General features: G+C 44.5%; 1 protein-coding gene across 12 annotated transcripts in view; it reads left to right on the top strand.

Moving 5' to 3' along the window:
- The window catches only part of GRAMD1B (GRAM domain containing 1B), a 441,187-nt gene that overhangs the window by 403,514 nt on the left and 20,994 nt on the right, over nucleotides 1-16,679 (top strand). For 11 of the 12 annotated variants that reach the window (XM_081960574.1, XM_081960580.1, XM_081960581.1 and 8 more), the window contains 7 exons: nucleotides 13-33; nucleotides 9,045-9,129; nucleotides 11,907-12,010; nucleotides 13,079-13,174; nucleotides 14,233-14,313; nucleotides 15,082-15,197; nucleotides 16,283-16,442. In XM_081960574.1, the coding sequence (XP_081816700.1) occupies nucleotides 13-33; nucleotides 9,045-9,129; nucleotides 11,907-12,010; nucleotides 13,079-13,174; nucleotides 14,233-14,313; nucleotides 15,082-15,197; nucleotides 16,283-16,442 (663 nt within the window). Of the gene's footprint in view, nucleotides 1-12; nucleotides 34-8,025; nucleotides 8,333-9,044; nucleotides 9,130-11,906; nucleotides 12,011-13,078; nucleotides 13,175-14,232; nucleotides 14,314-15,081; nucleotides 15,198-16,282; nucleotides 16,443-16,679 lie in introns of those variants that run through there. The other variant, XM_081960572.1, reaches the window with a different exon arrangement.

The raw sequence follows: 16,679 nt of genomic DNA, 5'->3' as shown, positions 1-16,679 counted from the left end.
TTCTCTCTACAGAAAAGCCAGAGTTGGTACAATGTAAGTATTTCAGCTTTTGTTTTTCTAATTAAATTGTTGTTACTTGCATGAAGAGAAGAAGGGTTGGGAAGATATGAGCTTTTGCAATTTCACTCTTCAGCATGAAAAAAAAATGAGTGTAGATTTCAGAGTCGCCAAAATTAGCTTTTTATTAACCAGAAGCGTATATTAAATCATAGATAGTCTTCTGCGTAGGAAAGCCTCTTGTGACTTAGCTTCTGTGGTTGCAAAACATCAAAAGGAATCACATGCTCTCTTTTCTAACAAGCCCATTTTATTCAGGTTTCTCTGATTCATTGCACCTCTGATGAAGGGAGCTGCAGCATAAGAAAACTTTAATAACACTTTTAATCAAATTTGCTCAGCACATAAGGGGCTACCTGATTCCTCCTGAATATTTTTTGCTAGGGCCTTAGAAACTGGGCCAATTTTATCAAGCCAAGGGAATGAATGTTATATTTTATACAATTTTTAATGCGCTGTTTCCTTTTGTCACCAAATTTTCTGTTTTCCACATTTAAGAGCGTTACGTTGGGAATGCTGATGGTTTGACTTTCTTTTTCATAAACATGAATCAAACATAATTTGGGGGTCTGGTTGGATTTTTTTTCCTGGGGGGAAAAACACATGGAGAATTTTGGATCTAAATAGAAGAAACATTTTTTTAGTTATTTTCACTCCATGCAGTGTCTTACCATTTTAGCCCAAACACCAGCAAATCTTTTGCCCACTTTATTTTAACTTTTGGCTGAATAATTTGACCTCCTGAACTTGAAATCATGGTTTGTACAAAACAGGGGATAATATTCAGATTTTCAGACAGTTTCCACTGCAAAAGGGTCATGGCACAAACACAAAGGAACTGTTTGTGTTTCTGTTTGTTAAGTTGGAATGTGCTCTCTGCATTTTGCGGGTTTAAGATATGTTTTCCTGGGTGATGAATTGATCCCACGGTGGACTAATTCTCCTTAGGAAGTCTCTTTTTTTGCTCTCCATTTAGCAACGTTCTTTGGCTTCTATCATTATGCCATGAAAAGCATAGAAATAGACTGCTGATATCCATCCCCTTGTATGTGTGCCAAGGGAATTAAATTTGTTACACTCTTCTTTTTCTTCTTGAGCCAGCTGTGTGATGCAGCTGCCAAAAAAGCCAACATAGTTCTAGGCTGCATAAACAGAGGGAGAGAATCAAGATCACGTGAAGTGTTAATACCACTTTACAAGGCCTTGGTAAGGCCACACTTGGAATACTGCATCCAGTTCTGGTCACCACGATGTAAAAAGGATGTGGAGACTCTAGAAAGAGTGCAGAGAGGAGCAACAAAGATGATTAGGGGACTGGAGGCTAAAACATATAAAGAATGGTTGCAGGAATTGGATATGTCTATTTTGATGAAAAGAAGGACTAGGGGTGACACAAAGAAGAGGGAGTCAAGCTTTTATCCAAAGCACCTGAGGGCAGGAGAAGAAGCAATGATTGAAAACTAATCAAGGAGAGAAGCAACTTAGAACTAAGGAGAAATTTCCTGACAATTAGAACAATTAATCAGTGAAACAACTTGCCTCCAGAAGTTGTGAATGCTCCAACACTGGAAGTTTTTAAGATGTTGGATAACCATTTGTCTGAAGGGGTGTAGGGTTTCCTGCCTAGGCAGGGAGTTGAACTAGAAGACCTCCAAGGTCCCTTCCAACTCTATTATTCTATTCTATTCTTGTGAGTTTGGATACCCAAAGGTGACACTCTAACATAATTTCTTGGGGGAACAGACCACTCTCTATCTTTAATCCTTCATTCAGTCTGACTATTTGACTTGTAACTTCATGAATATATTTTAAAACAGACCAGTGATCATCAGCTTTATTTGATTTTTTTAAAAAAAAATCAGATAAATTAATTTTATTTATTGAAAACCTTTATGCACCCACCCATCTTTCAGCCAAGTGGCCGGCTTCCCATCAAGAATTAAAATCATTGTATACAATCGTTTTAAAAACTACGAAAACACAACTTAAACAAAAACCTGGTGCCAATCCATGTTTACTGTAAAGTAAATTTACTGTGACTATGTCTTTAAGTATCTTCCATAATGCCCTTCCTTGGGCAAAGTTAAAGATTTAGAGGAAAGTCCCCCGAAAGCATGGAAGGATTCAACTTGAATTCTTCTAATTTTCTTTATCTCTCTAGATTGTGTACATGCAGATTTTCTAGGTAAACTTCTTTTGACTTCAAGTCGTAATGTGTCTCTTGACAACCACATGAACAAGCCCAAGTGTGTTTGTTGCCCTCTATTTGCCCTGCTGAGAGAGAGAGAGAGAGAATCCAAGATCAGCCAGTTGGCTTCTGTGCCTAAGATTTCCCCACACCTAGTCCAGCACCTTAACCTCTAGCAAGAACGATAATGATAGAGTTGAAATTGGCTCGTAGTGATAGCCACTTGCCGCATCACTAATAGTGTTTGCACAACATGAGTAATTGTATCGTAGGAGATTATCCATGATGGACAGCAGTCAAGTAGACTCCAACAGACGTTTCCTTTTCAGAACACAAGTGTACTAGGCCAATAAGGCTTCCCAAGTGTCTTTACATAGATAGCCCTCCCAAGACATCTTCCAAAAGGAGAAATCATTGGTGTGAAGTTTGTGGTATTAAGAGGTTGATGGCTAAAGCCTCCCCCCAAAAAAAAATTGTAATTGCTTTCAAAGACTGGGTCAATGATGGCCAAACTTTTTGACACCGAGTGCTGAAAGCACCCATCTGGCACGCAGTCCAGAAGAGGAGCTGCCCAGGGGGTATGCACGCACTGGAAAATGAACTTCTGGTTTCCAGCGCATGTATACGCACTGCCCAGCTAATCCTCCAATTACTGGCACACATGTGCGCCCGACGATCAGCTGGCGGATATGCATGCTCATACCGGAAAACAGAAGACCAGCTCTGCTAGTTTCCATGCAAGAAGGCCAGCTGTTCGTCGCACGTGCATGCATGTCAGAAGACCGGGCAACACCGTGCGTGCCAGGTGACATGGCTCCGCTTCCCACTTCGGCCACGCGTGCCATCACGGGACTAGGTGATGGTTTGGCTAACGTTCTGTGATGGGTTTTGTATTTCACACATGCATGTGAAGCCAGTGGCACCTGTCCTGTCCTTGCTGTTTTATTTATGTCGCCTTGTTTCTCCTCCATGTACCTTCAGCATGAAAGACAACACATCCGAAGAGTAAGCAAAGCCTGCTCTTATCGCTGGATTTAATTTTTGCCTCGCCCTCCCGCTTCTTCTCCCCAGATGAAAACAGTGCTGATAGAATAGGGCTGGTTTCCTTCCCCCCCACTTCCCCCTTTCCTAAATCCAAGACGTCAAAAATCCCACTTTTTTATTGCGCTCTGGAGTCCCGTAAGGCTTCCTGGTTCTAGTTTTATAATTCTAATGGTCTGAAATGAAACATTAAAAAAAAAAGAATTGTTGATACGACCCAGATTTGAGAGACGCCTATCCTCTTAAATTCTGAAGGAAAAAAAAAACCCAAAAGAAATTCAACTAACATTTCTGTTGATTGTGTGGGCCACTTATTACTAATAAAACTGTCACGCAGAACCTCTGCCTTAGAATGGACTCGGACCTTGTACCTTCTTAGAAGACCATGGATGGTAAAGATGTGATGACACCCAGCTCTATTCTTGCAAGTTTTTGCTGGTGGTTTGATCTCCTGCCAGTCTTTCCTTACTGTTGTGATGTCCCTCTTCCTGTCCTATGGTTCCCATGAACTTTCTGAGTGGCAGAAGTTCGTCTCACCTCCCCACCTTCCAAATCTCCCCTGGAGACCTTCATTGGTAGAATCTTGTGTCCCTCCAAGCGCTATCTGCCTAGCTTCCTAGAATCGTGTTCTTTTGTATGTTTTGACCATCTAACTTGATTTGAGTGTGTTAGGCTTGACCTTAGCAGGCATCTCAGCTTCGTAGCTGTCTCCATAGTCCGCCGTCTTCCCCCTGAGGATTTGCTACGTCGGGTGGGTGACAATTTACTACACGGGCGGTCCTCGACCTAAGACTGTAACAGAACTCAGAATTTCCTTTGTGAGTCGTGATGTAGAGCAGGGGTATCAAACTCGATTTCATTGAGAGCTACATCAGGGTTGTATTTGACCTTGGGGGGGGGAGGGGGGCTGTGGGCAGGGTGGGCATGGCCAGCTCTCTCCTAAACCACAAAGCAGGGGGTTGAACCAGGAGACCTCCAAGGTCCCTTCCGACTCTTTGTTATTCTGTTAAATCTATTTTTGACCAAATGTCTTCCAGTATTATTGGCCGGCTCATCCTCTGTCGATACCTGTAACCAAAGCCTTTGGCTCAGTGTAAATAAAACAAAAGCATCCGATGATCATTTGTGTGTGTTTTGCACTCCTTAAATAGGTGTGGATTTTTTTTAAAAAAAGCTGAGCTGGAGTACAATTGCAGTCATGAACGACATCTCTTGCCTTCTACGTTTTCCTTAAGATCCGCAAGGTGGCATCTCCTTCCCGCCATCTCGTGTTCTGACCGCTCTACCCGCTCATGGCCCGCTGCTCTTGGATCTGATGATCCTCATCCCTTCTCGTGGTCCCTATGAACTTGGGCAGATCCCCCCCCCACCTGCAACTGCTTCTGTCCCGTGCCCTCTTTTGGTTTCCTCCTGCCACGTTCGGCTGGGTTTTTCGTGGCCCAAAACGCCTTACGTTGAAAGAAGCCAACCAACCCAAGAGACCGAGCCATTGTGTCTCCGGTTATGTCATCCACCTCAACCACCACCCAGTCATTAACGCCCTTCTCATCCTGTACCAGACTGTCCCAGCTCCTCCTGTTTGCGGTAGAGTTAATGTTTACACCCTTCTTGGCTTCTCCGAGGGCCATTTCCTTCCAGGGAGAGAGATAGAGAGAGAGAGATAAGCATCTTTCTGATCTTTCCCAAGGTTTCTCCCATCCCTCCATCGGTCCCTCCATCCACCCATCCTTCAAGAGAGGAGGCGACATCAATCGATCCAGCACTGAAAAGACTCCATTGTTTTCACAAGTATTCCATCTACCATCTAACCAGTTTCTCTGGGTTTCGCCCGGGAGGGTTGACCAAGGTTGCTTTTAGCAGCTGGTGTCCTATGTAAATCATAAAGTTGACTTTACTCCCCCCACCCCTACCTCAAACTGCATGGGTAAATACAGGTAGTCCTCGACTTACAACTGCAATTGAGCCCCCCCCCTCCCCAATTTCTGTGGTTAAGTCAGACATTCATTAAGGGAGTTCTGCCACTCCTTGCCAAATTTTACAGATATCGGCCTGGCAGCTCTCCAAGCCAGATAAGGTCTGTGACTGTAAATCCTCCCAAGCCAGATAAGGTCTGTGACTGTAAATCCTCCCAAGCCAGATAAGGTCTGTGACTGTAAATCCTCCCAAGCCAGATAAGGTTTGTGACTGTAAATCCTCCCAAGCCAGATAAGGTTTGTGACTGTAAATCCTCCCAAGCCAGATAAGGTCTGTGACCGTAAATCATCCCAAACCAGATTAGGTCTGTGAGTGTAAATCCTCCCAAGCCAGATAAGGTCTGTGACTGTAAATCCTCCCAAGCCAGATAAGGTCTGTGACTGTAAATCCTCCCAAGCCAGATTAGGTCTGTGAGTGTAAATCCTCCCAAACCAGATTAGGTGTGTGACTGTAAATCCTCCCAAGCTAAATAAGGTCCGTGACTGTAAATCCTCCCAAACCAGATTAGGTTTGTGACTGTAAATCCTCCCAAGCCAGATAAGGTCTGTGACCGTAAATCCTCCCAAACCAGATTAGGTTTGTGACTGTAAATCCTCCCAAGCCAGATAAGGTCCGTGACTGTAAATCCCCCCTTGAAAGACTCTGCTGGATGTGAATGAGCAAAATTCACAGTCAATTAATAAAAGGGTTTTTTTTTTGTCGGGACCAGGAGTTTGCTTCATGCTCCTCAGACCGAACACATTCCTAGAGAATTTCGAACAAGCAAAATCAATGGGGGAAAAGCCAGATTCGCTTCCCGACTATGCAATGAATTTAACTGCAACGATTTGCAACATAATAGGTTATAACCTGGGGCGTGACTTGCTTAACATCTGCCTTGCTCAGCAGCGGGAATTTGGGGCTCAGTTGTGATCCTGAGTCAAGGACTACCAGTAATAACTTGGTGAAGAAGCACATATACCCTCTGAGTTGTACGATTCCCAAACTGGCTTGAGGGAGCGCCGTTGCAATAAACAACCCGATGAATTTAGATTATTTTGGCTTCTTACTCGGCCTCCGCAGACAGTCCTCAACTTACAAAAAGTTCACTTCGTGGCCGCTCGACATTAAAGGGGCCCTGAACAAAAGTGACTTATGGCCACTTTTCACCCTGATGTCTGTTGCCGTGTTCACGGGATTTACATTCATTTGCTTGGCAGCCGATTCATATTTACGACGGTTGCAGTGTCCCGGCGTCGCCTGATCCCCTTTTACAACCTTCTGACAAGCAGAGTCGATGGGAGAGCTAGATTCACGTAACAACCGCGTGACTAATTTAACGACTGCAGCGGTGCACTTAACAAAGCGGGGAGAGAAAGCTGACTTTAACGAGTTCCTCACTTAGTGACCTAAATTTGGGGTTTGTTTTTGGTCGTAAGTCAAGGACTACCTGCATTTCTTCCTTGGCACCTAGTAGCCTTTTTCAGACACGCCCAGCAGGTGCCCATTGCTGATCTGAGTTCCAGAAGATTAAACCTGGTACCATCTAACCTCCTTAGGTGGGGTTTCAAATGATCTTCATCCTTATGTAATGCAGACGTTTTAACATAACAAGCGTAAGGGTTTAGGGAGTGCTGAAATCCATATAACCAGTCAATATTATCTGTTATGCATGCATTATTTGGGGAAGGGCAAAGGGTTCAATGCAACTACCCCTTTATAAAAACTGCTGTAAAATCCTAATCTTGGCCCTTGGTTAGCTTTTCAAAACTGGGGTCCTTAGATCTTGGTACCAAAATAAAAAGTATAATTTATATCACACCTTGCATCTGGTGACTTATCGGCTTCGACACCAAGCAAGAGCCCAGTTTTAGGGACAACAGTGGAGTTGAGCGAAAGGGAGCTTCTGTTTCTTCTTGAACCCATCCACGCTCTTCTCGGCTGGGTCCTCCGTGCAAAGCAAGCCCCGTTCAGTCAAAACAGTCCCCAGCGAGGGAGGATTTGGGATTCCACGCTCGGAGATTGGCTCTCTCCGGTGTTGTCGTCTCTCCACCCTCCAAAACTCGGCCCAGCAACTCTGCATTACAGGAAACATCTGCTGGATGGGAGGGCCGGCGCTGGGTTACTCCAGGGCATTGGCCAACTGAATCACCCAGAGGCTGAAATGTAAAGCATGTGCGAAACATTGCGTTGTCTTTTCCCCACCCGCTTCTTCTACAAGGAGTAAGGGAAAAAAAAACAAATAAGCTGAGAGCAGAGAGGAGAGGAAGCCAAGAGCAAAACTGTCTCTTCGGAAAAGAGAAGAAAACAAGGAAAGTCCCCCGTGTGAGTTCAGAAATTACCCTTGTGCTCATCCTGGATTCAGAGGGAAGATCTCAAACCAGAAGGAATACTCGCTGCTCCTCTAAAGTTAAGTCCCAGACTTGGGGAAGATTCTGCAAGATTGATTTTTTTTTTAAAATCAAACATCTTGAAGTGCAGTTGGCTCGTGACGGGACTTCTTCGTTGGTGCTTTCTTGCCACGGTTTAGGATTGCGAAGATCTGACACCCGTTCAGTCTCTGGAAATAGATGCAGGATCCTCTTCAGAGCGTACAGCTTGATCCCAGACAAAACTTTTTTTCCCAGAGGGCACAACTCTCTGTGCAAAAGGCACAACGTTTCCGTCCAGCTGGAGGCACCTTTTGTGAAGTGCGGTGATACACGGGAGCTGCGATCGGACTCGAGGTGGAACGAACGTGGCCTTCTTAGATTGTCCTGGAGAGGTGGATTGCTTTTCCCATCCTCTTGGAGTCTCCCCAAAAAACCCCACATATGAGTGGGTGGGGGAAATTAGGCTAGTGCCCTCAAGCAAGCGCCCAGTGTGGTTTCTTATTTTGGTGACAGTTGTGTAAAGTGAAGGATTTTGGTCCTGTGTGCCAGTGAAGAGTGAAGAACGGAAGACGCTGTTGCAGCTATGGAGGTTCTCCCAGAATGTGGAGTTCTTTGGAACCTTCTCTTAGAAGTGGAGGACCGGTGTCTGCTGTGGCACTTGAAATGGCTCTGTGATTTTCCCGAAGATTATCGTGATTCAGCCTGGGAAGAAATTCCAGCTGTGAGTGGTGTCCTGTCCAGACTAGACCTCCTATAGATGCGCTTCTGCTTCTTGCTTAGAAGTAGCTTGTTGTTGATATGCTGAAGTTTTTGCCAGTTTCAATCTTGTGCCATCGCTTAGTGCTTTACTCTCGGTTAAGGTGAAGGGAGAAATGATGATGCGACTCTCGAAACAAAGATTTTCTTTTAATAAAAACGTTCAATAATTGTTTGGTGCAGATAGTACCTTCTTCACTATTCAGTGTTAAAGCATCGATAATTGGGATGGGATGGTCTTTTGGCCTGACTCTTTCTTTCTTTCTTTCTTTCTTTCTTTCTTTCTTTCTTTCTTTCTTTCTTTCTTTCTTTCTTTCTTTCTATCATCTGTTTGTCTACATATCAACTACCTTTTCTTGCTTACTTCAAATCTCTCTTTCTTTCTCTCCCTCTTCCTCCCTCCCTCTCTCTCCCACTCTTTCCTTCTCTCTCCCTCCCTCCCTCTCCTCCTCTCTCTCCCTCTCTTTCCTTCCCCCTCTCCCTCCCTCTCCTCTATCCTTCTTTCTCTCTCCTTCTCTTTTCTCTCTCCCTCCTCCCTCCCTCCCTCCTTCCCTCCCATGGAATTAAGCGCATCTTAGAGGAAACTTTGTACACACGAGACTAGATAATTTCCCCCAGTTTGTCACCCTGATCTTCCTTAGATCCTTTCTTTCTAACAAGCCTTCCACTCTTCCCAGGTGTTGAGTCCAACCTATAAACAACGGAATGAAGACTTCAGGAAACTTTTCAAGCAGCTTCCCGAAACCGAGCGCCTCATTGTTGGTAAGACAATCCTCCCTCCATTTCCAGGCCTGTGAGAAGGCAAAGGTTCTCCAGGATCACAAAAGCCAGCCCCATCGGTTGAGGCTGGAGAAAAACTTGTTCTTTGCCCAGAAAGAAAGTATCTCCATCTCACCCTCTCTCATGTAGGGGTATTCAAGGTACCAAGCAGTTTGGTCATCCTTTGGGATTCAGCGCATCAAAGCACCCTAAGCGACACTTTTTCCCCCCCAAACGGCAGCTTGACTTTCTTGGGGTTTTTCCTTGAAAACGTTTCACTTCTCATCCAAGAAACCTCTTCAGTTCTGAAGAAGCTTTTTCAATGAGAAGGGAAACATTTTTTTGGGGGGGGGGGAGGAAGCACAAGAAAGTCCAGCTGCCTTTTGAAAAATACCTTTGAAATAACCATGATCTGGATCAGGGATCACCAACCTTTTGGAACCCGGGGCCCACTAAATTCATAATTTTAAATCCCGCAGATCGCAAATATGTTTTTTTTTAAAAAAAAGATAAACAGTATTTAGTGCAATATAAAAAAATGCAAATAATTTTTCTGCGGACCATCAAACTGTTCTCGCAGTTGGATGATTGAGAATCTCCTTAATCCAAAACTGGAGATTTTGAAAACTCAATCTTGTTTGAACTACACCTCTTTTGAAAACTTTGGAAAACTAAACTTCTCACTTCTTCGATTGGAGAAAAGACGATACTGGATCTATATTTATTGCTGACAAGAAACCCCTTGTAGACTTTTGCCTGAAACAGGCAAAATGAACTTATAATTAATACAATATAGAGAAAAAGATTCCAGAAAAAAAAATCCATTTTGACATTTAAGGAAACTTTGGCCTCCAAAGTGTTAAAGTCAGAGATTTTGAGCCTCCGGCTCGGTAACAATTGTTATCGCCGAATTAGATGAAAGTCTAAATCGATATTTCATTTCTGTGACTTTTTAAAGGCAAGTTTACTAGATTCTTAATTGAAGGAGGAACTTTACTTCCAGTGGCAGGGAAAAGAAAGTGTTATGTAAGCCAAATTACCTAAAATAGTTAAGGACAACTAACTAGCATATTCTAGTAGTAAAAAAGGCCATATTTCCTTTCCAAGTGAACAGAAGTAGTGTTTCTTTTTAATCTATGACAACGTGACGGGCCAAACTTGACAAAACTCCGTTTAAATCAGTTAACAATTAACGGCAACGATTTTATTCTTTAGTGGTGTAATATCTTGGCTGTCAAAATCTACACCAGGATTGGATGTCAGCAAAGAATGAGTTTTCTGTATCTCTTTGATGACCGTTAATGCTATCTGGATTTCTGCAGCCAGATCTGATCTCCGTTCCGTCCCTCCATTGGCAGTGGGCTATCTAGATTAAGCCTCAGACACTTCTTGTTTTGAGAAGTTACTACCCAATAACCCGGTGTTGCCCAGGTATTTATTTATACGGGGAAAATGTCCGGACCAAACGTAATTTCTAATGTTGGATTTTCCCCCTTACCAGAGGGAACCCCGTTGTGGAGTACTGTAAAGCTGTTACCATGACAACTCTGCTGCGCTGCACAATAGAAGCCATTTTACGGCAGTACAGTAGAAGCCATTTTAAGGTACAACAGGCTGTATCTTAACAGAACACTCCCCCGAGGGGTGTTAGGGGTGTCTTACCCCCACATTATTTGTTTCCAGAGAGTAAGTCATCTGTGTACCAAGTTTGGTTGAAATTGCTCCAGGCATTCCAGAGTTATGCTGGAAACACACACACACACACACACACACACACACACACACACACAGATGTTTTTATATATATAGAAGATAAAAGTTGCATGCATCAGCGTGAAAAAAAAAGCAGTTTGGCTTTTAGCTTGACTGAATCATGTAGCTTTAATTAAGGTTGATTAAAAACAGCAAGTAAGACTGGTGCCAGGAGCCGTTTGGTTCCATCCAACCATGTCACCCATCTGTTTCGAGAACTGGTGCGCAACGACCTTTGACCAGGAAGAGGAAGAAGCCTTTATCTATGGATTATCAAGAGAGTTCCCACTTTATGATCTTCCTACTTAACAGCAATGCGAGAGGAAAGGCTTAGGGCAAGATTTTTTTTCTGAAGTGGTTTGCCATTGCTTCCTTCATAGAGCTTTCAGAGGATAGCTTGACAGATTAACAGAGTCGGAAAAGACCTTGTAGGTCAACCCCCCTGCCCAAGCAGTTCGAATCCCAAGCACTGCGTAACGGGGTGAGCTCCCGTTACCTGCCCCAGCTTCTGCCAACCGAGCAGTTCGAAAGCATGTAAAAAATGCAAGTAGAAAAAATAGGGGACCCCTTTGGTGGGAAGGTAACACCATTCTGTGCGCCTTCAGCATTGAGTCATGCCAGCCACATGACCACGGAGACGTCTTCGGGCAGCGCTGGCTCTTCGGCTTTGAAACAGAGATGAGCACCGCCCCCTAGAGCCAGGAACGAATAACACATATGTGCGAAGGGAATCTTTACCTTTAAACCTCTAGTCTGTCCATGATCTTTGTCACAGGCACCTGTTTGAAGACGCTTAAATAATTCCCGCTGCCAAAAAACCCCCCTTCTTTTTCCTTCCCTTTTATTTATCTTCCTCGTCCACCTTCCCAAATGTGTTTTTCTGCTGTCGTTGTTTAGACTGCAAGCAACCCAACATGTCTCTGTTTACTTTCTACCGTGGACAGCAGCACCCAATTCTATTTAGGTTCGTTATAAATATTTATATCCTTTTCGCTGCAATATGTCGCTCCCTCGGCCTTTTCCTCCAGATTACTCCTGCGCCCTTCAAAGAGATATTCTCTTGCAAGGCCGACTCTACCTCTCCGAAAACTGGATCTGCTTCTACAGCAACATCTTCCGCTGGGAAACCTTGGTGAGTTGTCTTCTTCAGCCCATCCCACCCCAGTTCATTGACTTCCCCTGTCATGGGTCAACCCTGAAAGTTTGCATTTGCTCCCCTTCTAACTTTGTGGCTTGTATCTTTACGATTTATATTGGGTTTTTTTTTAGTTTCCTAGTACGTTTTATGTTGACTCTATCACAAAGTCTTGTATTTTACGATTTATGATGAATGCGTTTTTAAGATGACTATGATCATGATTTATTACGTGTAGTTTTTAAGTACAATGAAAGCTTATGTACCAAAGACAAATTCCTTGTGTGTCCTATCGCACTTGGCCATTCTCTTTTCTTCTCCTCTCCTCTCCCCTCTTCTCTTCTCCCCTCCCCTCCCCTCTCCTCCCCTCCCTTCTCTTCTCCTCTCCTCTCCCTTTCCCCTCTACCCTACCCTACCCTACCCTATCTTCTCTTCTCTGTTCTCCTCCCCTCTATCCTACCCTACCCAACTTTCTCTTCTCCTCTCCTCTCCCCTTCTCCTCTCCTCTACCCTACCCTACTCTACTGCACCCTCTCTTCTCTTCTCCTCTCCTTTCCTCTCCCATTCCCCTCTACCCTACCCACCCTACCCTATCTTCTCTTCTCTGTTCTCCTCCCCTCTATCCTACCCTACCCAACTTTCTCTTCTCTCCTCTCCTCTCCCTTCTCCTCTCCTCTACCCTACCCTACTCTACTGCACCCTCTCTTCTCTTCTCCTCTCCTTTCCTCTCCCTTTCCCCTCTACCCTACCCTACCCTACCCTACCCTATCTTCTCTTCTCTGTTCTCCTCCCCTCTATCCTACCCTACTCAACTTTCTCTTCTCCTCTCCTCTCCCCTTCTCCTCTCCTCTCCCCTACCCTACCCCACCCTCTCTTCTCTTCTCCTCTCCTTTCCTCTATCCTCTCTTCTCTTCTTTTCTCTTCTCTTCTCCTCTCCCCTCCCCTTTCTTATCTTCTTTTCTCCTCTCCTCTCCTCTACCCTACCCTACTTTCTCTTCTCTCCTCTCCTCTCCTCTTCTCATTTCACCCTCCATGATGCTTCTAATCGTTGATCTCTTGACACAGTTGACCGTCCGTTTGAAGGACATCTGCACCATGACCAAGGAGAAAACTGCACGGCTCATTCCTAATGCTATCCAAGTTTGCACAGACACTGAAAAGGTACGTTCTTACAACCTTCCCCATTGGAGACTGGCAAGACCAGGAAACTTCCCTGAAGGACAAATCTGGGGGTTGAGGGAAAAACAGGAAATCTTGGACAGGATCGAAGCTGCATTAAATTCTCACAGTCCAGTAGATCAACCTTGGCTCAAAGATCAGTTTGTCTAGAAACATGCACGCTGAAAATGGCTTAGAGCTTCTCTAGTAGGACCTTCTGACCTTCTTTGGTCTCATTGCTTCCACTAGTTAAACAAGTTTTTCCCCCCCAAAGGTTAGGGACAAGGGAAAACCTTGCAAAACTTGTTTACTAGTGGCAAAATCAGGGTACTTTCTGGGGATGGCCAGCTAAACATGTCTCCTCCCTGAAGACTTCCTGCTTATCTTTTATTCCCAGAGCCTTTACATCATCTAGATCAGGTGTGTCAAACTCAATTTCATTGAGGGCCGGATCAGCATTATGGTCGCCCTCAAAGGGCCAGGTGGGCACACTCAACCTGGCCTGCTCAACGCCTCTCATGTTGAGGGGCACCTGTGATGGGCCAGACATGGCTGGCGCCAGGCGGGCCTTGCTGATTTAAGGCTGACCATGTTCTTGTTCTGACTGAGGCTTCCCAAGAGCATGAAGCAAACTCCTTCTCCCAACAAAAACTCCTTTTATTAATTTAGTGCCACCATTGCTGGGTAGGGTCTGGGCAATTTAATGGAGCTAGCAGAGTGTTTTAATGGCCAGATGCCTTTCCTGTCGCCAATACAGAGTTTTCTTCAGCAGATATAGTCTCAGTGTGTCCAGAGAGAGAAACATCTGCCTGTACCTAGGATCAAACTCACAGCCCCCTGATTGTGAGGGGAGAGCTCCACCTCTAGGCCAATGCACCACTCCCAGTATAAAGCACTAATTTCTTTGCTACGGTAGAATTTTCCACTTCTGATAAGAGTTTTCAACCTCCGTATCATGTGCATGAATCTCTTTCTCTTTGTTAATGTATTTTAATGCAATCTTTATCCCTGAGTTATCTCACCCATCAAAAAAAAATATTATTGTTTTTTGCTTTTCCCAGCACTTTTTCACTTCCTTTGGTGCCCGGGATAGGACGTACATGATGATGTTCCGTCTCTGGCAGAATGCCCTCCTGGAAAAGGTAGGAAGTGTTGATTTCTCTTATTTATCAAATTTATTTGCTGCCCATCTCGTGGATTCAGGCTTCCAAAAAAGCAGCTGGACCTTCCTCGCGAAGAAGCCCTTTTCTTTCGGGTTCAAATGGATGGCTGAATTATGTCTTCGTGCATTGGTTCTCCTGTGTTGCGCCATGCATTTGTGTAGTGGCTGTTTTGTTTTCCCCAATGTAGGCATCTGTAGTTGCCTTTTTGAAAACACTTTTGGGGCTCCATAGAATAGTAGAAGGTTTCTTGGAAGGCCAAGGATGGTGGCAGAGGGCATGTTGGCCTTCTGACAGAGGTTTCTGATTGACCTGTTGATCCATGGCCACCATTTTCAGAGAGGGCCTCTAACACAGGGATGTCCAATATGGATATCCTAGAAGCCTAGTAAGCCCCTCCAGAAATTTCTTTCTCCTCCAATTAGAGATTGCTCAAAGTGGCAAAAAACATGCACCCTTCTTGGCTAAGGCAGGGATGTCCAATCTTAGCAACTTTAAGTACTTTTGTGGACTTTAACTCCCATGGCCAGCTGGGGAATTCTATTCTGTTCTGTTCTGTTCTACTCTGCTCTGCTCTGCTCTGCTCTGCTCTACTCTACTCTACTCTACTCTACTCTACTCTACTCTACTCTACTCTACTCTACTCTTCTCCTATTCCTATTCCTATTCCTATTCCTATTCCTATTCCTATTTCTATTTCTATTTCTATTCCATTTCATTCTATTCTATTCTTTTTCTTTTCCCCTCCAGCCCTTGTGTCCGAAGGAGCTTTGGCATTTTGTACATCAGTGTTACGGCAACGAGCTGGGGTTGACGAGTGATGATGAAGACTACGTTCCTCCTGACGAAGATTTCAACACCATGGGGTAAGCTCCTTTGCCTAAAGTGAGCCATGAAAGCAAGACTGGAAAGAGGCGATTATTAATGCTCGCAAACCAGGGATATCCTCAGTAGTCTAGTGCAGTGTTACACAACCTTTGTTACTTTAAGCTGAGCAGACTTCAACTCCCAGAATTCTCCAGCCAGAATTGCAGTAGACCTTATCATTGTTCACTCCATCTCTAAGATACAGAGAGATAGAATCAAGATCACGTGAAGTGTTAATACCACTTTCTAAGGCCTTGGTAAGGCCACACTTGGAATACTGCTTCCAGTTTTGGTCGACACAATGTCAAAAAGATGTGGAGACTCTAGAAAGAGTGCAGAGAAGAGCAACAAAGATGATTAGGGGACTGGAGGCTAAAACATACAAAGAACGATTTCAGGAACTGGGTATGTCCAGTTTAATGAAAAGAAGGACCAGGGGAGACATGATAGCAGAGTTCCAATATCTCAGGGGCTGCCACAAAGAAGAGGCAGTCAAGCTATTCTCCAAAGCACCTGAGGGTAGGACAAGAAGCAATGCCTCCAGAAGTTGTGAATGCAGATGTTGTGAAAGCAGAGAGATGTGAGAAAGAATGTCAATGCTCTGGAGTGGAATTTGGCTATAACAATGATGGCAAACTTTTTCAGCGCCCAAACCGGAATCTGTGTGCATGTGCCGGAGTGCCAGAAACCCAAATACCAGCTGGCTGGGGCACATGTGTGTGCCGGCCAGCTGGTCTTTGGGTTTCCGGCAGTCCGGCACGCACAAAGACCAGCTGGCTGGCATGCATGTGCATTGCGGAAACTCGAAGACCAGCTGGCGATGGTAGGCGTGCCCACAGATAGGGCTCTGCATGCCACCTCTGGCACACGTGTCATAGGTTTGCCATCATGGGGCTAGAAAATTGTGTCAAAGTGAACAAAAAGACGAACAATTGAAGCTTCTCTGGACTCTCTTTGGTGGTCTCAGCTGCACTGTGAGGTGGCTGTTTGTATTCCACAAGGTTTGTTCTTCCGTGCTCCATAAGAAGACTAACTGTGGGATTGATCCAACTCAGCTAGATTTCCCTGATTGGTTTATTTTCAGTTACTGTGAGGAGATCCCAGTGGAAGAAAACGAAGTCAATGATAGCTCCTCCAAAAGCAGCATGGAGGTCAAAGCTGAAGTGAGCCCTCAGCTTCCCAAGAAGTCCCTTACCAACAGCAGCTCGCTGACCCCTACAACGAACAACGAAGCTCCGATCCCGGTAGGTATTTCTTCCCTTCGGTTTCTTAAATCTCTAATTTGCACCTGGAAGAGAAGGGCCCACTCTTCATGGAGTCTACCAATTATGGGTTTTAAATTTGGGGTTTAGTTCCTATATGCTCACATCAAAGGAAGCTGGGCTACAGTTTTACTACTGGAGAGAGAACTACTACTAAGTAGTTCTTCTTCTTCTTCTTCTTCTTCTTCTTCTTCTTCTTCTTCTTCTTCTTCTTCTTCT

This window comes from Natrix helvetica (assembly GCF_964273705.1).
Source record: "Natrix helvetica genome assembly, chromosome: 8".
Lineage (NCBI taxonomy): Eukaryota > Metazoa > Chordata > Lepidosauria > Squamata > Natricidae > Natrix > Natrix helvetica.
The sequence above is the reverse complement of the archived record's forward strand: the minus strand, read 5'-3'. Positions and strand labels throughout refer to the sequence as shown.